Here is a 25,255-nt window from a genome sequence, read left to right as displayed (position 1 = left end):
ACCACAACATATATCTGGATAAAACTTGTCATTCGAGTCAAAAAGAGTCATTCATAGCAAAAAAAAGTCAAGGGCAAATATATGCCCAAAGAACAGCTGGCATACTTACACACTGTCAGGGCGAGTCACATAACACAGGGTGAAAACTGCGAGATCAAACTCAGGACTGCTTCCAATAAACATCGAACCAATGCTCTTCAGGTAGTTTGACCACTTAAACTGAAATCCATATACATCAGGATAATTTGTCCACTAGAAGAAGATATATAATAAAAAAAAACAATGTTGTATAATTCCAAAGAATTCATATTATGATTCAGGATTTTAAGTGTTGATATCATTTAAAGCCCAGCTCAAGCAAAATCTTTTTTTTTTCATTTTGAATAAAGCAGTGTAGGAAGGAAAGAGTTAAACCCTGTACACACGGCTGGGAATTCCGTCAGGAAAAAAATGTTGGTTTTCCTGACGAGATTCCTGGCAAGCTTTCCTTGCAAAGCCATGCATACAGTTGGCCAATTCGAATGAACCATTTTTATTTTGAATGGCAAGAACGCGGTGACGTCATCGACTACGACGAGCCTGCGCTCGTCACATTCGGTGCCATCGCCGCCATCTTGCTACACCCTACACTACTTTTGTATGCTACCGCGCATGTGTCAAAGTCTTTTTGAGCATGCGCCAGTTTACCTGGGGACAGGTAAGTATACACACGAAACGGCTTTCTCGGCAGGAAACACTGCCGAGAATCCCGACGAGAAAATAGAGAGCGGGTTCTCTATTTTTCTCTTCGGGATTCCTGCCAGTTTTCTCGCTGAGAAAGCATACACACGCACAGTTTTCTCGGCAAAAAGCTCTCCCAGCAGCTTTCTTGTCCAGAAAACCGTGCGTGTGTACGAGGCTTTAGGTGTTAACTGTCATCTGTGTCCCTAATCTCCTTGGAGAAACCTTTCCCTGTGGGGCACAAAAAGACAAAAACACTGTATCATCAAGGAAGGGTTAGAATTTCTGACAATGTTTTTATTGTTGTCAAGCCTCGTACACACGGCCGAGGAACTCGACGTGCCAAACACATCGAGTTCCTCGGCCAGTTCAGCCCTGAAGCCGCCGAGGAGCTCGGCGGGGCGAGAGCTCCCATTGAACAACGAGGAAATAGAGAACATGTTCTCTATTTCCTCGCCGAGCTCCTCGTCGGCTTCCTCGGCCGAAAGTGTACACACGACCAGTTTCCTCGGCAGAATTCAGCCAGAAACTCGGTCGGAAGCTGAATTCTGCCGAGGAAACTGGTCGTGTGTACGAGGCCTCAGTGTCTCCCTGTCTGTAGGCCTCATCGGTGCAGGAAGTGCCCTAAAATCTCTCCAATAAGGTTACAGACAGAAATAAAAACCTGCACAATTGGGTGGGCGTTTTTATGAATACTCTCAAAGCAGCATCAAATTTTTGGTGAGCGTTTCACACATAATGTCTATTGTTTGACATTGTTTAAAACCAAATCAATATTGTTGTGTTGACAATTTAATTTAGACTTGTTTTCTCTCTATACAATTTAGAGGCTCCTGATGAAGCGATTATATATCGCAAAACATGTAGAGCTCAAGTTTTTCATTGTGGATCCTGTGGACTTCCTATCAAGGAGAGATGTGTACTCAATATAGGCATCTACTATATAAACATCTCTGTAGCAAGTTACCAACAACATTATTGAGTCACTCCCTTTAGAGCAGTGGTTCTCAACCTTCTAGTGCCGTGACCCCTTGATAAAATTTCCCAAGTTGTGGGGACCCCTAACAGTAAAATTATTTTCAAAGCTTGGGTTGAAAGCACCCAAGGCAAGACAAGTAATTTGCGCCCCTAACCCGCGGACATTTAGCGCTCCCTGAGTGCCTTCGACTCGTACAGTATTAAAACTCCTTATGGTACATTTTAGGATGTACCACTCTTTCTTTGTTCGCTTTTCTTTCCCTTTTATCTCTCTCTATCCTAATTCCTTGTTTTTTTACCCCCATCCTTCTCTCTAGCTGTCTTTCTTGCTCTCTATTTTTTTTCCTTTCTCTCCCTTTTTCTTTGTTCCTCCCCTTCTTATCATCTCCCTTCCTGGGAGAACAGTGGGGGCTTCAGGAACAGCCCAGGATTTGGTGACCCCTTGCAAATCATCATTTGACCCCCGAGGGGGTCCCGACCCCAGTTTGAGAACCACTGCTTTAGAGGGTTATCGCATGATCCCATTTTTTGTACTGTATTTATTTATATATTTTTTCATACTTTTTCATGTGTATTTAGATGTATTTTTTCTGTGAAACATTACATTTTTGTATTTTTATAATTATGTGCCTACAAAGTAAATTTTTCTGCCGTGTCTTTGTATTCTAACAACAGGGAGACTACCCTGCCTTCATAATACACAGAGCTGCAGTCAATAACCTGCAGCATAGAAACGAGCAGCTAAAATCCAACAGGGTAGTTAAACAGAAGTAGATAGGTAGATCGTCTTTTGGTCAACCACAGTCGATGTACATGGATCGAAATTCGGTCAGTCCTTGCTGAACCGGCAAAATTTTAATCCATGTATGACCAGCTTTAGACTAAATGAAAATGAAATAAAAAGCCTTCCTTACGGGAAAACTACTCGTTACAGCTAAGTGGTCTATGGGAAATGTTCAGTTCATAAGGAAACTGTTACAAATACAAAAGCAATGTCGCGTGTGTATTCCAGAAGCGTGACTTCCACTTTTTTTAACCAGTAAATGACGTACCTAAGAAAAGGATTTTCTGTGACTAAAGTCTATTTCCTTCTTTGAAACTTCACTTTTCAAAATGGTTTCAAAGAAGGAAAAAAATTGGATTCATAAGCTAAATAGTCTTAACGAATGGAATAAATGTTGAAATTGATTTAAACCTTTTTGGAAGATAGTTAATGTCTAATGTAATAATAATAAAAAAAAAATGGGTTCTATTTTATCTGTGATTTTATGGATAGGTAAATATGATTACAAATGTTCTAGTGTATATTGTGCTAATTCATTATTGGTGAAGTTAAAGTGGAGTTCCACCCATAAATATAACATTACATCAGTAGTTTTAAAAAAATGTCATTAGTCCTTTACAAAAATTTTTTTTAGATGCCTTCAAAGTGTTGTTGCTAGGCAGAATAGTTAATCTTCCCACTTCCTGCACCTAGGTGCTTAAGCTTCCTAACCTACACCGCACAGACTCCTGAGAATGTAGTGGGTGTAACTTTCCAGGAGTCTGTGCACTCCCCAGTCTCAAAGAATCATGTGACTTGGACAGCACAGGTGCTGAAACCTGATCTGACACTGCTTGTGCAGCACTGAGCATGTGCAAGATCTGCAAGGCTGAAATCCAGGAAGTCATACAGTCTGGCTTCATGATGCCCACACTTAAGATGGCCCCAGTCAATTTCTATTTTATAAAGTGTCTAAATGCTGTAACACCCTAACAAAACGGACCTTAGTTTACAGGCCAACTTTACTAGAATACATTAAGCTTGTGTATTACAGGGGTATTTATATTTAAAAAGTGAAATTGTGGCCGGAACTCCGCTTTAAAGGGGTTGTAAAGGATTTTTTTCCCCCCTAAATAGCTTCCTTTACCTTAGTGCAGTCCTCCTTCACTTACCTCATCCTTCCATTTTGCTTTTAAATGTCCTTATTTCTTCTGAGAAATCCTCACTGTTCTTCTGTCTGTAACTCACCACCGTAATGCAAGGCTTTCTCCCTGGTGTGGAGAAAGCTTCTTGAGGGAGGAGGGGGCGAGCAGGCAAGTCAGGACACTCTCTACTTTGCAGATAGAGAAAGGAGCTGTGTGTTAGTGGGCGTCCTGACTCTCCTGCTCGCCCCCTCCCCCCTCAAGAGGCTTTCTCCACACCAGGGAGAAAGCCTTGCATTACTGTGTTGAGTTACAGACAGAAGAACAGGAAGGTAAGTGAAGGAGGACTGCACTAAGGTAAAGGAAGCCATTTAGGGGGAAAAAAATCCTTTACAACCCCTTTAATCTATTTAAGATATTATATTTAAGGTAAACATGATTGATAGAATGATTTTATCTGTGACTGTATGCATATATAAATATGATTGCTAGGTAATGTGTATATTGTATTATATTATTAGAGTGACGTCAATAAAAATATTCATATAATAGGCTGGGACATTAACATAATTAACCACTTTTCGACCGTATACCATAGATATACGACGGTAAGGCGGCCACTCTGCGCAGAATCACGTACAGATAAGTGATTCTGCACTTCCAGGTCTGGGTGCACACACGCACTGGCGGCAGACCCGATGTCCGTCGGGACCCGGCAATCGTTCCCTAGAGAGACAGAACAGCGGTCTGTCTATGTAAACAAGGCAGATCACCGTTCTGTTAGTGGGGAAAATAGACATTCTGTGTCTCTGCTAGGCATCAACACGGATCACTGTCTTCCCACAGTTAAAGCGGAGTTCCACCCAAAAGTGGAAGCTCCGCTTCTCTGCTTCCTCCTCCCCCTCTGGTGCCACATTTGGCACATTTCGTGGGGAGTGAATTCCTGTCAAAAACAGGTACCCGCTCCCACCTCCGTGTAAGGGCGCCATGGCAACCTATGTAATTTATAGCCCCTCCTTTTTCCCCCGCTGCCCTCTGGGAGACACACAAAGGTCCCAGAAGACAGTTGGACCATTCAGAAAGTGCAGCGCGTCTCGCACATGCACAGTAGGAAATAAACTGTGAAGCCGCAAGGCTTCGCTTCCTGTTTCCCTTAGTAAGGATGCCGGCAGTTGCACCCAATGGGTCGGTGAATGGGTTGGCTTCGGGTGCCGACATCGTGGGCTCCCTGGACAGGTAAGTGTCCTTATATTAAAAGTCAGTAGCTATATTATTTGTAGCTGCTGACTTTTTTATACAGGCTGGAACTTCTCTTTAAAGCACATTGCCCACAGTTAGCAAGCACTCCCTAGGTACACATTTAATCCTTTGATCACCCCTGATGTTAACCCCTTTGCTGCCAGTGCCATTAGTACAGTGACAGTGCATATTTTTTAGCACAGATTCCCAAAAGAGTGTCAAAAGTGTCACTAAAGCCTTGTACACACAATCGGATTTTCCGCGGACAAAGCCTCGGACTTGACCATTGGCCATGAACTTGTCTTGCATACAAATGGCACACAATTGTTGGCCAACAAACACGAACATAGTTACGTACTACGTGATTTTTCAGCTCTTTAGTGCCACCCTTTGGGCACCTTCTGCTAATGTCCGTTGTTCACGGAAAAATTTAAAGCCTGCCATCCAACATTTGTCCGCAGAAAATCTGACAATTGTCCGGTGAAGCGTACAAACGGTTGGATTTTCCGCCAACAGGCTGTCAACACACAATTCCCACCCGAAAATCCAATCGTCTCAGTCCCGCTATAAGTCGCTGATCACCGCCATTACTAGTAAAAAAAAAAATCTATAAAAATATCCTGTAGTTTGTAGATGCTATAACTGCGCAAAACAATTAATATATGGTTATTGGGATTTTTTTACCAATGGAGCAGAAAGTAAAAAATATATTATTTTTTTTCAAAATTGTTGGCCTTTTTTGTTTATCGCGCAAAAAATAAAAAACACAGAGGTATACCATTTATTATACCACCAAAAGAAAGCTCTATTTGTGGGTAAAAGGACTTCAATTGTATTTGGGTACAGCGTTGCACGCCTGCGCAATTGTCAGTTAAAGTAACGCAGTGCCGTATCGCAAAAAATAACCTGGTCATGAAAGGGGGGTAAACCTTCTGGAGCTAAAGTGGTTAAGGAGTTAATATGTTTATTACTGGCCGCAAAGGATTAAAGAAGTTAAAGTGACATGAAACTCTGGCTTTGAAAAAAAAGTCTATTCAAGTATGTATTCAAAAAACTACCTTTTTTGGCTCTCGGCCTCCTTCAAATGTCTGAATTCCTTTTTTTTTCCCTGCTATGATCTTATTTCCCACTGTATGTCAGAACCTAGTGTAGCACTGGTATACTACCTAAAGTTATCATCTTTAGAAAAGGGTTTGGCTCCCTCTAGTGGCCATTGAAACTTTATCAGGATATTTCCTTCTAGTTTAGAAAAGCAGTTATGAATTGTGGGATATTTAGGACAATGAGGAAGCACTCATGTTGTTAAATCAGGCTGGGAACTACTAACCCACAATGCCAAGTCACAGCACAGCCTGCTAGGTAAGCAGATAAAAGGACAGGCGTGGCCTCCTTTTTGTCTCTCTGGACGCCATACAACAACCAGCAAGAGGCCTGTGTGTTTGCCCAGGGCTGGGAGAACCTGCGACCTACAGTAGAGAGAGTGGATCGTCTGCCTCAGAGGAATCCTTGGGAGCAGCCCTGCCGATCGAGCCGGAGAACCAGCCAGAGCTTCAGAGCTTTTGAAGCCACTTGCCTTCCAGCATACCGGGAGGAGCAGCACGGCGCAGAGGTGCCATCTATACTGACAGAGTCCACAGCCAGCTGGGATCCAGAGTGGTGAGAAGGCATATGCCTATCCATGTAGTGACTGTACTATTGTTAAGTGATTGCATGCTATACAGACTGCCGCTTAGACCTGTAATAGCTGGATCCTGGGGTTTTCTATTTCCTTTTCCCCCATGCTGCAAGGTCAGCACTGTACTGTTCACTCACAGAAGGAATTACAAGTGGGGATAGTTTGCAGCTAAGTAATCAATCTCACCATATTCTACAGTTACTGTTTCCTTTGCTATTTTGGATTACAAATACATGCACTACCTCACACTACAGTATAATTAAGCTAGCTGAAGACAAGAAAACTGGAACTGGAGAAACTGTCAATACTTTATTCTTTCACAAGGCTTTACTGCTATACAATTGTGTATCACTCTGAACTGCACTTTAGGGGGAGCCATTTAGCAACATACAGTTGGAACTTGTACTTTTATTATTGTGTTCACTGTTGTATATTCTGCGTGCAGTGGTCTGTGTGCTGAGGCCTCAGTGGGGAGAAGCTTCAATACAGGTATTAAAGTATTGAGGATCTATTCCACTGTGTACCTGTTCACATATACCCTTATCAGGTTGCTATTGGATACAGCGGTGTGACGTTATTGCTTTAAACAAATATCTCTGCCAATCAATGCTTGTGTTATTTATCTGTTATTCACACAATTTCTTTATGTTATTCTTCACATTTTTTTTTCATAGTAAACTTTTACAAGTTGTTCATTGATATCTTGTGTGAGTCTCTATTTACTGCCACAACTGATGAAGTGACGGAACGCAGGGTCTCGGTAAATATACTATATGCTCTTTCATTATTGTGTCATTTTCTGTTGCTGGGTTCTACACTAGCATTGTTAAGCAGGTGTGCCAGAGGGGTTGAGACAGTTCTTGGGGTTGAGCGGCAGAGTGCAGAACCAAACAAATATTAAGTGGCTCCTACGGGGGTAGCGCTACCAATGGGGGCTCGTCCGGGATACCTGCTACTCTGCAATCAACCCCCCCACAGGGCACACCCATAAGCACCAAAATGGACCCCGCCACTGCGATTCAGTGGAGCAAAGAAGAAGGCACCCACTCAGAAGTGAGCGTGGTGGTCGAGTTCCCTGGGGAGGCTTGGCCAAAAGAAAAAATCAGTCAAGCAGTAAAGACGCTGTCTCCAGACAGAAAGGTGTGGGTGATTGCTGTCAAAACGGACCATGGGACCTCCCACACCTATCCACTGTTAGAATGGAGGCAAGAAGTTCCTAAAAATGTCAGAGGCGTCAGTGTGCAGTTGACTGACAAGACTGAACTTCGCATAATTCAGTTGAAAGTCCCAGAGGAGGGCCCAACAAGCTCCAGCCAAGCAAAGGTGGTTAAAGAAGTAGCCCCCTCTATGGCACCCCTAGCCATGATTGGGACAGAGTTCTTTACAGCCATGGGAGACTTTGTCTCAAAATGCCAGAAAAGCAACACAGTGTGTTTTGAGGCTGGATACCGTAAGCTGAGGATCTTCTCTGGAAAACAGCCTGTGCCAAATGGAGAGGAAGAATTTGAAGTATGGAGTGCAGAACCAAACAAATATTAAGCGGCTCCTAGGGGGGTAGCGCTACACTAGCCATTCTCTTTTTCTCGCTCCCAAGATAAAATATAGAATGTGTTGTGTGCATAGAGCAGTGTACATCCTGGCAACTAACTTTTGACAATATAGTGTATCTCAGATTACTGTTTCGGCTAAAGTACCATGAGCTGTAGCTACAGTAATAGTTGCCAGAGGTTCCCTGAGACGTGAAAGTTATTTAAAGGGCCCCCCCATGTTAAAAATGTAGAGATAGGCTGCTGTATGTAATGGAGATATGGAGAGGGGAAGGTGTTTCGAACTCCAAAATAAAAGAGACGCCTGACAGGAGAGTGGAAACCAAGCCCCTTCATACATACTGTATGGTAAGTGAGCATTATTACCCTAGAACAGGAAGTGTGTTACTGGCAGGATCACAAGGGGAATATAAAAAAATAACTCCTGAAAAAAAAACGAATGCAGCCACAACATCTGAGGACTGCTAAGCAGCAATATATCACATTTTTGTTTTTAGGTTAAGATCACCTTTAAGGTGAGTGAGTTTTGCATGTAGCTATAAATGCTGGGGTATGTGCCTGAGAGTAATTAGAGCTAGAAAAGCTGTTTGGATAAGCAGATGTAGCACCCTGCTACTTTCATAGCTGGTGCTACCTTAAATTTAGAGGGTGGTCAGAGATTTAGTTGCCTCTGGCCGTGTTATTTTGCCAAATTTGGGCCTCTGTTCCAGCCATGGCTGTACTGTGAGTGACCACTATTGCTGTCAGGGGTGTTGGTACCACCCCCAGGCCAAGGGTGGCAGCAGTCGAGTCAGGGCTTATTGGGTGTTTTTCCTCGTTATACACCTGAACCTACTACCTACTATCCTTTCTACCTCTTCAACTACTACTTTTATTATTTTACCCCGTTGGGTAATAAAGCACAGAAAAAGACACCTAAAGTGTGGACGTTGCAGTTCTTCTTAGCTCTCATCGTGTACCCTAGACATCGAAGGATTAGAGGTAACATGCCACCCCAAACAAACCAGCAGCTCCTTCGGGGGTAGTGCTACACACAAAAATAGTTTTTCATTAAATAAGTCCAGTTGAATGTGAATAACTACTACTAGCAACACCAACGAGAGCTGATAGGTACGAAAACTGTACAGCCATGCACACCTATATTTCCCATCTCATGAACACTCTGAATTATCACCTTTCATCAAGATTACAGCTGTCACTTTCTTGGCTAGGTTTTTAAAAATAAATGTAACTATTTAACCGGTTATGGACCGACGCACGACTATTTACGTCGGCAGAATGGCACATGGACATACAGGTACATCCCCTTTAAGATGCCCAGCCGTAGGTCGCGAGTGCAGCGGCGGCGGCGCGCTCATGACCCGGTCCTGCCCTCTGTGACCGTGCCCGCGGGACCCACGGACCTGATCGCCGCGGTGTCCCACAATCAGGTCACAGAGAGGAAGAACGGGGAGAGGTGAGTGTAAACAAACCTTCCCCTTTCTTCCTAGTGTGGCTGTCAGTGATCGTCTGTTCCCTGGGTTAGGGAACGACGATCAGTGACGTCACATGCACAGCCACGCCCCCCACAGTAAGAACACTCCCTTAGTACACACTTAACCCCTACAGCGCCCCCTCCTGGTTAACCCCTTCACTGCCAGTGTCATTTTCACCGTAATCAGTGCATTTTTATAGCACTTTTCACTGTGAAAATGACAATGGTCCCAAAAATGTGTCAAAATTGTCCGATGTGTCCGCCATAATGTCGCAGTCATGAAAAAAAATCGCTGATCTCTGCCATTAGTAGTAAAAAAATAATTAATAAAAATGCCATAAAACTATCCCCTATTTTGTAAACAATATAAATTTTGCGCAAACGCTTATTGCGTTTTTTTTGTACCAAAAATATGTAGAAGAATACATATAGGCCTAAACTGAGGGGAAAAAAATAAATGTTATATATTTTTTGGGGGATATTTATTATAGCAAAAAGTAAAAAATATTGAATTTTTTTTTAATTGTCGCTCTATTTTTGTTTTTAGCTCAAAAAATAAAAAACACAGAGGTGATCAAATCCCACCAAGAGAAAGCTCTATTTGTGGGAAAAAAAGGACGACAATTTTGTTTGGGAGCCACGTCGCACGACCGCGCAATTGTCAGTTAAAGCGACACAGTGCCGAATCACAAAAAGGGGCCAGGTCCTTTACCTGCATATTGGTCCGGGGCTTAAGTGGTTAATTGATTGTAATAGGAATCGCTATTCTGCCTGTGGAACTGTTACTATGAGCCCAGTGAGAATACATAGGAATGATTTGCACACCTTGCATCATTTACTTAACATTGTCTGTGGGGAGCTATAGCAATTGCACAGAAACACTTACAGGTCCATCTGCACTGTAACTCAGGTAGTTGAGTTTTCCCTCCTTTTCCAGCAGGTAGAAACGGATCCAGTTGTGGAAGCCAGAGATCTTTCCACCATGGATTTCACCTATGAATGCAAAGTACCATTGAGAATATGCGCTGTGTAAAGAAGGCTTAAATCTAAAAAAGATACATTTTGGGGGGGATTTACTAAAACTGGTGCACACAGAGGGCTAGATTCAGATAGGTTAGCGGATCTTTAGATCCGCGTAACCTATCTGATTTACGATCCGCCGGCGCAAGTTTTTGAGGCAAGTGCTGTATTCAGAAAGCACTTGCCTCTGAAGTTGCGGCAGCGTATCGTAAATCCCCCGGCGGAATTCAAATTCCGCGGCTAGGGGGCGTCTAGAATTTAAATCAGGCGCGTCCCCGCGCCGAACGAACTGCGCATGCGCCGTCCCCTAAATTTCCCAGCGTGCATTGCTCCAAATGACGTCGCTAGGACGTCATTGGTTTCGACGTGAATGTAAATTACGCTCATCCGTATTCGCGACCGACTTACGCAAACAACGTAAAAAATTCGAAATTCGACCCGGGAACGACGGCCATACTTAAAATAGGATACGCCGCATATAGCAGGGGTAACTATACGCCGGAAAAAGCCGAACGCAAACGACGTAAAAAAAAAGCGCCGGGCGGTCGTCCGTTTCTGAATCGGCGTAACTCCTCATTTGCATATTCGTTGCGTATACAAACGGAAGCTCCACCTAGCGGCCAGCGTGAGATTGCAGCCTTAGATCCAACGGTGTAAGTCACTTACACCTGGCGGATCTTAGGGAGATCTATGCGTAACCTGATTCTATGAATCAGTCGCATAGATCCGAGCGACGGAATTTAGAGATACAACGGCGTATCAGGAGATACGCCGTCGTATCTCTATCTGAATCTGGCCCACAGAGTCTACTGTAGCCATGCATTGTAACCATTCAGCTTCCAGGTTTTATTGTCAAAGATTAAATGAACAAGCTGAACTTTGAAGTTTCTATGCAAAGCTGCCCCTACCAGATTTTGTGTGCACCAGTTTTAGTAAATATCCCCCTATATGTATTAGGTGAAAGCATCTCCCGTAATATTCACATCTACATATACAAAAGGTGCCGCATTTAATAGAAAATTTGATATTTGACATACATATACCTGTACAGTCCATTACTCTCTGTAATTACCGGTACATCATTACCATGATTTTAAGTAGCTTTTTTTTATCTCCTGCACAAAATATATTATACGAACATTTAACACATAACATTTTGATGTGGTCAAAATTCAAGACAAAATGCGGAGTTCCACCCAAAAAATTAGCTTTTCGGATTCCTCCCCCCTCCAGTTTCAGGGGGAGGGGGGAGCAGATACCTGTCTAATCCAGGTTTTTGCTCCCACTTCCGGGCATAGATCGCTGCAGGCTCCGCGGCGATCTATGCCATGTCCGGCCCCTCCTCTGTCCCCCTCCCGCTGTCTTCTGGGAGACACAAAAGTCCCAGAAGACAGTAGGGACCAGTGAGGACGCGCATGCGCAGTAGGGAACCAGGCTGTGAACCTGCAAGGCTTCACTTCTTGATTCCCTTACTGAAGATGGTGGCGCCTCCACCCGAGAGCCAAGGGACAGATTGGCTTTGGGTGAGGACATTGCGGGCGCCCTGGACAGGTAAGTGTCCATATTTTAAAAGTAAGTCAGCAGCTGCAGTATTTGTAGCTGCTGGCTTGTAAAAAACAAAAAAATCATCGGAACTCCACTTTAAGCACACATTAATCACGCACCAAAACGTAAAGCGGCTTTGCAGCTTAACCCTAACTACTCTTTAAAATGTTCTCTCCCCCCTCCTAACACTTATGTTTAGTAGCCTATGTAAGAAAGATGTAAACACTTACCTATATTCAGGCTGCTTTGGTTTAATGACATGATCCCACTGTTCTGTGACAGCCAGTGCCACTGCAAGGGAGAGGAGAGAGCTCTCCAACAATGGCCCATCTATTTTCAGTGCTCCCTTCTCTCCCCTGCAGGTACACTGGCTGACACAGGGGATCGGCACTACATGACCGGACCAGAGTTACATCTTTCTTACATAGGTTATTAAGCATAGGTGTTAGAAGGGGGTGTGGGACACTTTTAAGTGTAGTTAGGGTTAAGCTAGAATTCCACTTTAAGGGATTAAAATAAAAATAGAAAAATCAGCACAAGGGACATAACTTACAGTCAGCAGGATGTGTCCTTTGTGCTAATTCCTTTTTTGTTAGTTCATGCCACCCACCTCTGATGCTCTAATCTCCCTGTGTGTTGAGGGTTAATACAACGAAATAGTTAAAAACACAATAGACAGCTTGGGACAAGTCCTTTGTTAAAAAAGAGAAAAAAAAATCCAGCGATGTACATCCATTCTTGACCAGAGGATACGGAAAAAATTCAGTTTAACTGTTACTTACGCTAACTCGTATTAATAAATTAAGTGTATTTACCACTAAACAGATGTGTGTGTATTCAGGGCCGCCATCAGGAGGGGTACAGGCATTACACCTGTAAGGGGCCCGATGGTTCCCAGGGCCCCTTACAGGCCCGGCTGCCCCCCCCTCCCATTTTTTTATCTATTGCATTACACCTGTAAGGGGCCCGATGGTCCCCAGGGGTCCGCCTGGCCCCCTCCCGTTTTTTTTGCATTACACCTGTAAGAGGCCCGATGGTCCCCAGGCCCAACCACCATCGCCCCCCCTCCCACTTATCATCTTGCGTCAGGAGAGAGGAGAGAAGAGATTACACTTATTTTTGTTACCACCCCCCCACCCATTCTCTGCTTCAGGGGGCCCTGCCTAAAGCTGTGTAAGGGGCCCCAAAATTTGTGATGGCTGCCCTCTGTGTATTTATTGGCATATCCCACCACAGCCAGACGATTGGTATTTCTCATTGTGCTCAAGGGAATGGAAATCAACCCAATTAGTTCAAAGTAATCTCACAGCTGTAGCCATTTTACAGACTGGGAAAAAAATCAAGAGATGGTGTTGCGCTCCAATAGCATAGAATGGTGTAATTGGTAAAATGTATAAATAACCAAAATAGTATAATTGATAAATGAATGTGCAAATATGCAAATAAACTAACTGAAAGATAAAAATCGCTGTGAATACAGTACTTGCCTCACTATGTTACGTCGGCGTAGTGCAAATGGATCTAGCTAATAGTTTCCACTGTAGCGCAGGAATAACTACTTTACCCATAATTTTACAGATTGGCATCTGGTAATCAGGATAGGAACACACGGGTATAATCTTTACTAACAATAGTTGGGAATAATGTCCACAAGATGTTCTGAAAAACGTTAAAGATGTATAAGATATGTTCAAAATAAAAAAAATACCTAAAAAAAATACCTAAATTAGACAATGCTTTCAATAAATACAGTATATGATATGTTAGTTAGGCCTAATGTGCTGACAGTATGTTATTTCTATAAATAAAAAGTCAAGATACAAGAAGCAGCTACTCCTACTTACCAAGAAATATGTGCTCAAAACCTGATGAATCCAAGGGCCCCTTGGTACGTGTAAACAGTCCAAACCACATCATCTTCAGGTCATCCTTAAAGCTTGTGGAAGATGTATAATAACCTGTGTGAAGGTAAAGAAATTTTCATTTAGACTTACCTTGACAATCACTGACAGGTTGCACAGTTGGACAATTGCCTTTGGCACATTTCGTAAGACTTCTTGGAGACATTTCTCTGCATTTTAGTCCATGGTCTGAATTGGTTGATTATACAGTACTTGTCATTCACCTACATAGCAAGTATAGGTTCTATGATTCTAGATCCCACATGCTCAGTCTCCTTCTATAAAGCCTTGAGGTTACAGTATTTTGAAGTATAATGGCTTTGGAGAGGCCTATCTAAAGTCCAAAATGTTATATAAGATGCGTAATAAAAAAAGAGGCCCGAGCCAGCGTAAGTCCAAGTAGGAAAGTTTATTTATTGAAAAAAATCTGTTAACCAGCCCCAATCCCCCCACCCCAACAAGGCTTCAAACTTTCAGAGGACAGGAATACATAGACTGTAAAGAACTCCAAAACCATCTGCTGAAGTACTCACTCCTTCTCTAAAATCTATATTCAGATCAAAGTTCTCCACAGTTCAAGTATTATCATCTTCTAATCATTTGAAGATCTTATCAGCATTCTTTACAGTTTGATTATTCACATCTTATGAAGTTTGAAGGCCTTACCACAGTTTTCTACAATCTAAAGCCAGCCATGCATGGATCGAAATTCACCCGGTTCAGCAGGAATTGGCGAAATTTCAATCCATGTACAGTATGGGAGGCTAATTGTACCCAATATCCATTGATAAACTTGGGTAGAACCAGCCTTCATGTGATTACTGCCAGCAGCTATAGCCACTAACAGTAATCATTGTATTCTGTCGACCAGGAATACTTCCCCATCAATACTAACTGTGTTGATGGGGAAATCAAGAAATGTTATTTTCTTCCTCCACAAGAAAATTGAGTAATCTGTGGGCTGCTTAAGTATTCACATCTCCTGAAAGTTTTTAAGCACTGATGAAAGGGGTCTCCTATAACTCCTTCTGGTAGGTAGGTTGTAATAAAATATTGCCAACAATGTCACATCTATATGTAGCGGGCAGCTGTTTTCTTTGCTGACCCTGCTCTAAATTTAGAGGTTAGTCAGAGAGTTAGTTATCTCTGACCTATTTGTTTTCAAATTTGGGCCTTTGTTCCAGCCGTGGCTGTACTGCAGGTGACCACTATTGTTGTCTGGGGTGTCAATTCCACCCCAGGCCAAGGGTGGTAGCAGTCAGATCCAGGTGTGTTGGGTATTCTTTCTCAGCGGCCAATCAGTGAGGGTTGATCGCCTCGCTGTGCATGCTGGGGAGGAGTATTTAAGGGACAGATGTCTTGGGTTCTGGGTCGTAGTCGCCTGCCCTGGGCAGTCGTCCCACCACCCCTGTGTGTGGCCCTCCTGGCCAGGGTGCGTGTTTAGAGTTTCCTGGCTCCGTGACCACGTTGGTCTGGAGTCGTGTCTTGCCGAGCAGGCCCAGTATCCAGACTGGGATTTGCATTGATAAAGTGGTCCTGCGCTATCCATTCTAGAGGGAGGAAGCCACCGAATGAAGTACCTGTTCTGGAGAGCACCCAGCACAAGGCTGATACACTCAGGGGGGGCCTGAACTTCATTAAAGGACACATCACTACTGAAAGGCTGAGCAGTGATCGCCCATCAGTTTCCTGATTTCACAAGTAACTACTTTGAGAAGATATCCGGGGGCTTAATCCTAAAGTGAGAGGATTCTAGACCAAACGTGTCTCCACCTTTGGGAAGGTCAGTGGCAGAGACTGTACCAAGGTTCCGTGTAGTGCCCTGGCTGCTAGGACTAGTGAGAGAGGCTTCCGATCAAGTTCTTTACCTGAACCCACTACCTATACCCTATTTCACCTCTTCGATTGTTCGTTCTTTTACCATGTTCGGTAAATAAAGCAGAGAAAAGGGAACGCAACGTGTGGACATTGACTTTGTTTCAGCTCTCATCCAGTACCCTAGACGGTGGAGAAATAGAGGTAACATGCCACCCAAAACAAACCGGCAGCTCCTTCGGGGATAGTGCCACATATAGATTGGATTTTTCCTACGCTAAAGATTCAATACATTTTACCTGACTTTTGTGCCAGGTCTAAATATTATAATATCAATGTTTTGTCCAAAGCACATGTGATACAGTGAAGGCAAACCTAAGAGGGTAGTTAGAATAAGGCAAACAGCAATGCTCGAAATATCATAACCTTTAGCAAGTGATCAAAACTCCTCTTTTACTAGTCTGTCCTGAGTAAACTCAGATATGGTTGTTAAATATCATAGAATATTGTATATCATCATTGGTTGCTCATACAAAATTGTCTATAAAAAGGTTGCATGGACTGTTTGAATGTAAGTAATCCAATTGATAGTGAGGCCCCGTACACACGACCAAGTTTCTCGGCAGAATTCAGCCAGAAACTCGATCGGAGCTGTATTCTGCCGAGAAACCCGGCCGTGTGTACACTTTTGGCCGAGGAAACAGACAAGGATCTCGTCGGGCCAAATAGAGAACATGTTCTCTATTTCCTCGTTAGTCAATGAGGAAACTTGGCTCGCCGAGATCCTCGGCGGCTTCACAAGGAACTCGACGAGCAAAACAATGTGTTTTGCCCGTCGAGTTCCTCGGACGTGTGTACGGGGCCTAAGAATATGTGCAAATAATATTGTTTACCTTTGTACCTTTGTAATAATAGTGGTATTGCTTTTACAATAATGATGATTACCTTTGGAAACGAGGAAATTTGAAAGTAAACTGAAGATAGAAGTCTTAAAGACCTCATCAACAAATGCATTTTGCTCTGTGATCTCTGCAGTGGGCACTGACTCTGCTGTTCCAGTCGTCTCCACGTAATTGTTAAGCAGAGCAATGAATCGGGAAAAGGTTGGACGGGCAAACAGTTTGGCCTCATTGACATAGCTGAAGAGCCTAAAAGTAAAACAGAATTTAGTACATGCTTAAAGGTGCCCAATAAGATAAAGATGTTGGTAGACTGAAAATGTAAATTTATATATAATTTTATTCCTTTTTAACCGCTACAAAAACATTGGAATAATAATAATAAATAAGCCATGTTACTGATATAGAATTTGTGTTGTGTGAGACATTGCATCTGTGCAATGTTTGTATACTTATAAGGCCGTTTGCACTAACTTGACCTTGTGGAATCTTTCATGATTTAAAAAAGTTGGATTGCTAGTCATTGCAAAGAGGCACCTTTCAGGTCTCTTTTTTCGCGGTTGTGGCTTCAAAACAAAATTGATGTCTTTTTTCCCCACAAATAGAGCTTTCTTTTGGTGGTATTTGATCACCTCTGCGGTTTTTATTTTTTGTGCTATAAACAAAAATAGAGCGACAATTTAAAAAAAAAAAAAAACCTTTTTTAACTTTTTGCTATAATAAATAACCCCCAAAAATATATAAAAAAACTATTTTTTTCCTCAGTTTAGACAGATGCGTATTTGTCTACATATTTTTGGTTAAAAAATTGCAATAAGCGTTTATTGATTGTTTTACGCAAAAGTTATAGCGTCTACAAAACAGGGGATAGTTTATGGCATTTTTATTAATGTTTTTTTACTAGTAATGGCATCAGCGATTTTTATTGTGACTGCGACATTATGGCGTACACATGCTATTTTGGGACCATTCAAATTTATACAGCGATCAGTGCTATAAAAATGCACTGGTAACTGTATAAAAGTGACTGGGAGGGAAGGGGTTAACCACTAGGGGGCTAGGAATGGTTAAGTGCATCCTAGGGAGTGATTCTAACTGTGCGGGGGTGGGGCTTACTGTGACACGACACTGTTTGCTGTGCAGACGATCAGTGTCCTGTCACTAGGCAAAACAGGTAACAGGCATGCCCCCGTTCTGCCGCTCCGTGACACGATCGCGGGACACCTGCTGACATCGAGGCCGTGGGTCCCGCAGGCATTGTCACGGAGCTTGCGGCAGGGACGCGCACTAACACAGTGGTAAATTTAAAGGGACGTACCTGTATGCCCATTTTCCTGTCCGTGCAATTCTGCCGAAGTAAAAGTGCATGCACTGGTTGGCAAGTGGTTAATGTCTGACAAATTCAGCAGGGGTTGTGCACTAATCAAACATAAATAGGAAAGCATTTTTAATGGAGTATTTAACAGATAAAAAGGGGAAAATATGAGGTGTTAAGTCCACTTTGTGGGCACCAAATGCTTTTATAGTCCCAGGCCTGGATTCAAGAAGCAATTGCGCCTGTGTAACCATAGTTACACAGCGCAATTGCTTACTTGCCCCGGCGTAACGAATGCTCCTGATTCAGGAACCTCGTTACGCCGACTGCAGCCTAAGATATGCGCGGCATAAGGCTCTTATGCCCGCATATCTTAGGCTGCATTCTTGCGATGGCCGCTAGGTGGCGTTCCCGTTGTGCTCAGCGTATAGTATGCAAATTGCATACTAACGCCGATTCACAACGTTACGCGAGCCCTGCGTACGCAGTTTACGTCGTTTCCGTACGGCGTTTTTCGCGTAAGGATGCCCCTGCTATTAGGGGCAGCCAATATTACGTATACCCGTCGTTCTCGCGTCGCGAAATTTCAAATTTACGTAGTTTGCGTAAGTGATTTGTGAATGGCGCTGGACGCCATTCAAGTTCCCTTTGAAGCAAATGACGCTCTACGATCGTCACGGAACGCGCCTAATTTAAATGATTCCCGCCCCCTACGGGATCATTTAAATTGCGCGCGCTTACGCCGGGCATTTTACCGGCGCGCCGACGCAATTTACGGAGCTACTGCTCCGTGAATCAAGGGCAGCGCAGTAAATTTGCGGGGGCGCAGGGCAAAAACGTTGCCCTGCGCCTCCGTAAAAAAAGCGCAATTGTACCTGAATCTAGCCCCCAGAGTTTAGCAGTGACATCATCTCTGCACTACAAAGCTTGTGCAGGGAATAGAGCTGTGGGAGGAACTCAGCAGGTCTGCCAACTAATATATACAGGAGTAAGGGGGGCTGACATATATACAGGAGTAAGGGGTGGCTGACATATATACAGGAGTGAGGGGTGGCTGACATATATACAGGAGTGAGGGGTGGCTGACATATATACAGGAGTTAAGGGGAGGCTGACATATATACAGGAGTAAGGGGGGCTGACATATATACAGGAGTAAGGGGTGGCTGACATATATACAGGAGTGAGGGGTGGCTGACATATATACAGGAGTTAAGGGGAGGCTGACATATATACAGGAGTGAGGGGGGCTGACATATATACAGGAGTGAGGGGGAGGCTGAAATATATACAGGAGTGAGGGGACTGACATATATACAGGAAAGAGGGGGCTGACATATTTGTAGGTGTGAGGGGGGCTGAGTGCGTACATGTGTGAGGGGGCTGAGTGCAGATTCGGTGAGATGGCTGGCGGCCAGGCCCTGGGCAATGTTGGTGGTTCAGAGCTAAAGCTGTGTAAGGGGCCAAAAAATTTCCAATGGCTGCCCTGGCTGCATGTTGCATATGAACATCTACAGTAAATTCAGTCTCCTTAATCCAATCACCCTTGTTTTGAGAAATGTGACAAGGCAGATGTTGATTGTCCAAGAATATCCCAAGTAACAAGCAACTTCTGACTATCAAATAAGTGACCACTGACTCCAATGATCTTTTTAGCTATCTGTAAGGAGCGTCATTCCTACTGATCACTAATTTAAGTGGGTCTAAAATGACCAGTAATCTAAGGGGGCATTCCCCACTGACTACCTACGGGTATGTAGGTGAGCATTTCACTGACCACTAATATTAGAAAGTGCTACACTGACCACCAGTCTAATGGGGCACTTCACCAACTACCAATGTAATTGGGCAATTCTCCACTTACCACCAATATGAGAAAACACTGCTAATTTTACTGGCTGTGTTTATTTTCTGGCCATAATTACTAATTACTAATTTAATTTTATTAATATTGCTAAAATCTATTTTGTTATACAGAGCAGCCCAGGATCAAGTATGCAGTGTAGACATAGTAATTATGAACAGGGGTTCCCTGAGACCTGAAAATTATGTCAAGAATTCCTCTGTATTAAAAAGTTTGACAAAGGCTGGGTTATATTATGACCTGGATAAATTAAAACCTTCACAGATATTGGCAAAACAATAACCTGGGGGTCAGACGAGAAAGTAAGACTGGAGAGTTCTTTTTACCTGACACCTAAAAGGACAGCTAGAAAATACCATATTTGCTAAACACACATGGCACATAGGGGAAGGGTTACTGCTAAGGGCAGTGACAAGGCGGACTTTTAAGGCAAGACAGGAGCATAGGGTTTAGAAAAATATAAACTTTTAATTACAGAGATACAATAAAATACATAGAGAAAATACATAAAAAAAACATATAAAGTGTACTAAAAAAGAAAGAGAGAGAGCGGGACTTTAAATGAAGCATGTGCAGGGATCAAATTACAATGGATAGGGGGAAAATAATAAATCTGGAATAAGTTATTAATTTCAAGACTTTCAAATAATGCACCGTCCATGACTATATTGCATTATTAAAGAAATTTGGTAAACATATATATATATACTTGACAGAAAAAGCTGGGGTATTTAATATAGAAAAAAGGGTACGTTCAATTGCAAAAATTCCTTTTCGTCTACGCGTTTCGCCTTTTGGCTTCCTCAGGACGAGGTTAGGAGAGTTTGACAGTGAGATATTATATATTTCATTAATTGGAATGATCGTTAGCCGTCCAATTGCACCGGGGACATTTAAGATCGCAGACGTACCATCAATTTGCAGTTTATAGAAAAGCTTAGTATAGCCAATCAAAGAGGAATTCCTCTAAAGGACATCAGACCCACGTATATATAGTGTCCAGCGACAAGAGTAGAGTCTGACAGGTAACCAAACCCACACACAGAGCCGGGACCACAAGAGCAGGGGGCGAGGCCAAGATGGGGAATGTATCCAAAATGGGCAGCCACACTGCAGTATCCAATATAGGACAAATCAAAAGGGTTCAGGGCCTCTCCGACGGAAGGGTATTGCATGTCTCGGGGGATAGCCTGTGCTATACGTCAAACGGAAGGTGGAGGAGCATAAGGTCTCTAACATCCACCAGCTTTGCGATGTCATCATGGAGGAGTGGGAGAGGACTCCAGTGGCAACCTGTGAAGCTCTGGTGAACTCCATGCCCATAGGGTTAAGGCAGTGCTGGGAAATAATGGTGACCACACAATATTGGTAATTTGGGCCCAATTGGGACATTTTCACTTAGGGGTGTACTCACTTTTGTTGCCAGTGGTTTAGACATTAATGGCTGTGTGTAGAGCTATTTTGAGGGGACAGCAAATTTACACTGTTTTACAAGTTGTACACTCACTACTTTACATTGTAGCAACGTGTCATATCTTCAGTGTTCTCACATGAAAAGATATAATAAAATATTTACAAAAATGTGAGGGGTGTACTCACTTTTCTGATATACTGTATGTCCTCAGTCTTCTGTATAAAATTACACTGCCTGCCTGACATTTAACCAGGATAACTAAGAACAATCAGTGGCAGAATTGAATAACGGCAAGGGACCAGTGCTGAAGAGTATTTTTTAACCAGAGCTGTTTTTTTATGTTTACTATTTTAAAAATGTGCCCAAAGCTGAGCTTTAAAGCCAATCTCCAGGCAAATCTTAAAATCTTTCCCATCCTACCAGCATTTCATTTGTTGGCAAAGCAATTGTATACTTACCTAAGTCAACCAATCCATGTCCCTTGTCGGTGCCATTTTTGGGGAACTGGTAATTCAGCATTCGAGATGTACCCACGCCAGCCGTTCCTAGTTGTTCCCTTTGCACTGCTATCATCATTTCAGTCTGTCTTTCGAATTCTAAGAGGACCCCGCCACGGGACAATCAATGGGAAGTGCCCATGCAGTCAGTGACATGGACACCCAAAGAAGGAAACTGAATCTGTTTGATCTGAAACTGCCATGGTGCACACCCATGTGATAAGTTATGACACCAAACAGTGGATAGTTTGACGGATTGGTTGAGAGCACCAGCAAGTGTGACAGTTAGCATTCCCTGCATTCTGGGAATGTAACTGGGATTTTGAAACCATTTAATTAATTATTTTACAATTAATTATTTACTTTAGGTAAGTAAAAGGGACATTTAGGGCCCTTTCAAACGGGGCGGACGAACGGTCCGTTTTTTACAAGTCCGTTTACAGACTCACAATGCATCCCTATGGGATTGTGGACGTTAGCGGATGAGCATCTGCTAACGTCCGTAAAGATCCGCCTCCGCAAAGATCCGCTTTTTCAGACGGAAGAAAATCCTATTTTTCTTCCGTCTGGCGGAACGGTCCGTATTCATCCGATTACCCATAGGGGAGAGCGGAGGAAAGACAGGGCAGTCTCTGCACAGTGTGCGGGGACCGCCCTGTCCGCCGACAGCTCAGAGGGGATTTATGGATGATCCCCGCTGAGCAGATGGACACACACGGGGCAGATCAATAAGGATCCGCTCCGTGTGAAAGAGCCCTTAGATTATTTTATATATTATACCAGAGATTAGTTAGAGGGGGGTGGAAAGAGGAATGTCCATAGCATTATATCCCATTGTACCAGTGTTGTCCCTCACTTCTATCTTGAGATATAGCACAGACTTCACCCTTTCAAGCTACAGTTCCTTACATAAGCCTTAATTATTTTCCAATTACCCAGCATGTTGAAGTTCGCAACTTTCTAAAATAAAATTGTAATAGATAGAAAATAATTAAATATGATGGAAGAAGATCATCAACCTACTTTTGGCTGGCATAGTCTGTTCCGGAGCCTGTCTGGGAGCTGGATGCCAAGTACTGGAGATTCAAGGTAACATCACCACTGGCAGCTTTGTTTACATCCGAAGAATACAACTGCTCGACTAAATTGGTAACTTCAGCATTGGTGGCTGCAAACACCTCTGGTACTGCTCCTGGAATACAACAGTTTAAACAGAAATATAAAGTGATTGCTGCAATAATTTAATATTTCAGGAAATATATACAAATAGAAAAATACTGATTATGCAGGTTTTAGAATAAGTGTTTATGCCTATAATGTTTAAGAAGACACAGAAAGAGCATCAAATTGCAGTTAATGAACTGCTAAATCTAATGAAGCAAAAGTAGCACCATAATACATTTAGAAAGTCGACTCAGTTTATTTTCAAAAGTTAATTCAGTTTATCTTCGAAGTCCACTTATTTTATTTTCATTGAGGATTTATATAACTCAACAGTCCCTTAACAGTCATTACCAGTAAGAGTAAAGCCCCATACACACAATCGGAATTTCTGATGGAAAAAGTGTGTATGCCCCATCAGACTTTTTTCCGAGTAATTCCATCAGAGTTTAGATAGAGAACATGTTCTCTTTTACTCTGATGGAATTCCGATGTGAGTTTGGCTGGGCTAAAGCTTGATTGTGTGTACGGGGCATTATTGTTTCTGAAAACTGCAGCAGAGGTGTATAGTAGAGTCAGCAGTCAGACAGCAGTCAGACCAGAGAGGGCACTAAAGCTTTAAGGAGAGACTGTCATGAAGGGTTGTCTTTGCTGACCTCCTTCTGAAAATGCAAGTTTTTAAGTCACATATCCAGAACACACACATGGTAAATGAGAGTCAAAAAGTACCAGAATTCCATACCTTGATATTCTTTATATCTACTCAGATATAAGCAAAGCATCGGCATGACAGACAAGGAAATTTCATTTTCAAAAGGGAGGTTTGACATGGGCAGCCTGCATTCTTCTCTTATGACAGACTTTCTTTAATTGGTGGACACCCTTACCATGAAATAAATAGTGGGAAATGCTACATATGGCATCTGTATGATGGAACATTATTCATTTCTGGAATGCACTGCAGCCCATTGTTCACCATGATATCAGACATAATTAGACTACAGTTACACCTTTGGTGTATTATTGAAAGATCTGTTAAACTATATGCTGCTCTAATTGGTGGAGTTGGGAACTTGGAAATTCCTAATATTCATTAAACCAAGACTCAGGAACGGGGAGATACATGTTTCTGAGGATCATACTCATTTTACAGCAGGAAGTCCCGGTTGTATTTATTATTTTCCCCTCACAGGAGTCAGTCAGAAAACTGGAGGAAGTGTCAATGAACTGCAAGTGCTCAATCAGGGTTAAAACTGCTGTGTCTCATTAAAACATGTTCTCCTGTGTCCTGTAGACCTGTCCTGTGTCTTGTAGACTCAACAGGAAGTGAGAGGATGTATTTCAAATGTGAGGAAAATCCCCTCTTACACAGTTGTCACAGGAGCACATGTCTCCCATTGGAAGATTTGCCCTCTATTTCTGTTCATGTGGCAACTCAAAATTTAGAATTTACGCCCATTTCCATTAAATATATTATTGGTGCTCAGGACAATTAAAGAGAGTAAATCTCCTCAAAGGGGACTAAGACAGAAATGAAAACTTAACAGTGATTCAAACCCCTCAGCACTTACCACACAAAAAAAGGAACCTGAGTAAGAAGTCTCTGATAGAAGCAACCATTGCCTAACTCATCTACCACATGCTAGTTGTGAAGCTAAACCTATACATCGAATTACAAGGAACACTAGTATGCATTCTATGATTCGGAGAAAGGCTGCTTTGATCAGGACTTTCTTACACTGCTGTTTCGGTTTTGAGAAATTCCCTTTAAACGTATATCAAAAATGTATGATTAACATTTAAAACATAGTTCATCATTCAGCTGGTTCCTAGTTTAAATAATACAATATCTAAATATGAATATTGTTTATAACACAGCCAAGTAACTGGCATGAAATAAAAGGATCTCACTTGGCTCTGGTAGGTGCGCTCCATAGGCAAGGCATGGCAAAAACCACAGGATAAGGAAGGAGGTCCTCATTGTGGAGTGTCTGCGGATACAGTCCTGCAAACCTCTGTGCAGCTGCAAGTCTTTTATAGACACCTTGTATCAGTGACGTCAGGAGGTGGAATATCAATACGAGTGACCTTGCTTGTCTCACAACCTTTCTGAACTTCAGGAATTGTGTAACATTATCCTGGGTGACCGTAAAAACTGGGTGACCTTTAAATGAGATTTCTTAAACATGTAATTTTTACTTATTTATGAGATACAATAGGAATTTGACTTGAAAGTGAACTTAAAGGGGTTGTAAACCCTTGTGTTTTTTCACCTTAATGCATCCT

At 42.6% G+C, this 25,255-nt stretch overlaps 1 protein-coding gene across 1 annotated transcript in view; it reads right to left on the bottom strand.

Moving 5' to 3' along the window:
- The window catches only part of LOC120929444 (poly(U)-specific endoribonuclease-D-like), a 28,418-nt gene extending 3,428 nt beyond the window's left edge, over nucleotides 1-24,990 (bottom strand). Inside the window, exons 1-6 of the mRNA XM_040340869.1 lie at nucleotides 24,881-24,990; nucleotides 22,832-23,000; nucleotides 16,765-16,967; nucleotides 13,948-14,061; nucleotides 10,425-10,531; nucleotides 110-252 (exon numbers count right to left, since the gene is read on the bottom strand). Coding sequence (XP_040196803.1) covers nucleotides 110-252; nucleotides 10,425-10,531; nucleotides 13,948-14,061; nucleotides 16,765-16,967; nucleotides 22,832-23,000; nucleotides 24,881-24,950 — 806 coding nt within the window. The 5' untranslated portion in view covers nucleotides 24,951-24,990. The remainder of the gene's footprint in view (nucleotides 1-109; nucleotides 253-10,424; nucleotides 10,532-13,947; nucleotides 14,062-16,764; nucleotides 16,968-22,831; nucleotides 23,001-24,880) is intronic.
- Between the last annotated feature and the right edge of the window lie 265 nt (nucleotides 24,991-25,255).

The sequence above is a fragment of the Rana temporaria genome, chromosome 2, assembly GCF_905171775.1.
Source record: "Rana temporaria chromosome 2, aRanTem1.1, whole genome shotgun sequence".
Taxonomy (NCBI): Eukaryota; Metazoa; Chordata; class Amphibia; order Anura; family Ranidae; genus Rana; species Rana temporaria.
The sequence above is the reverse complement of the archived record's forward strand: the minus strand, read 5'-3'. Positions and strand labels throughout refer to the sequence as shown.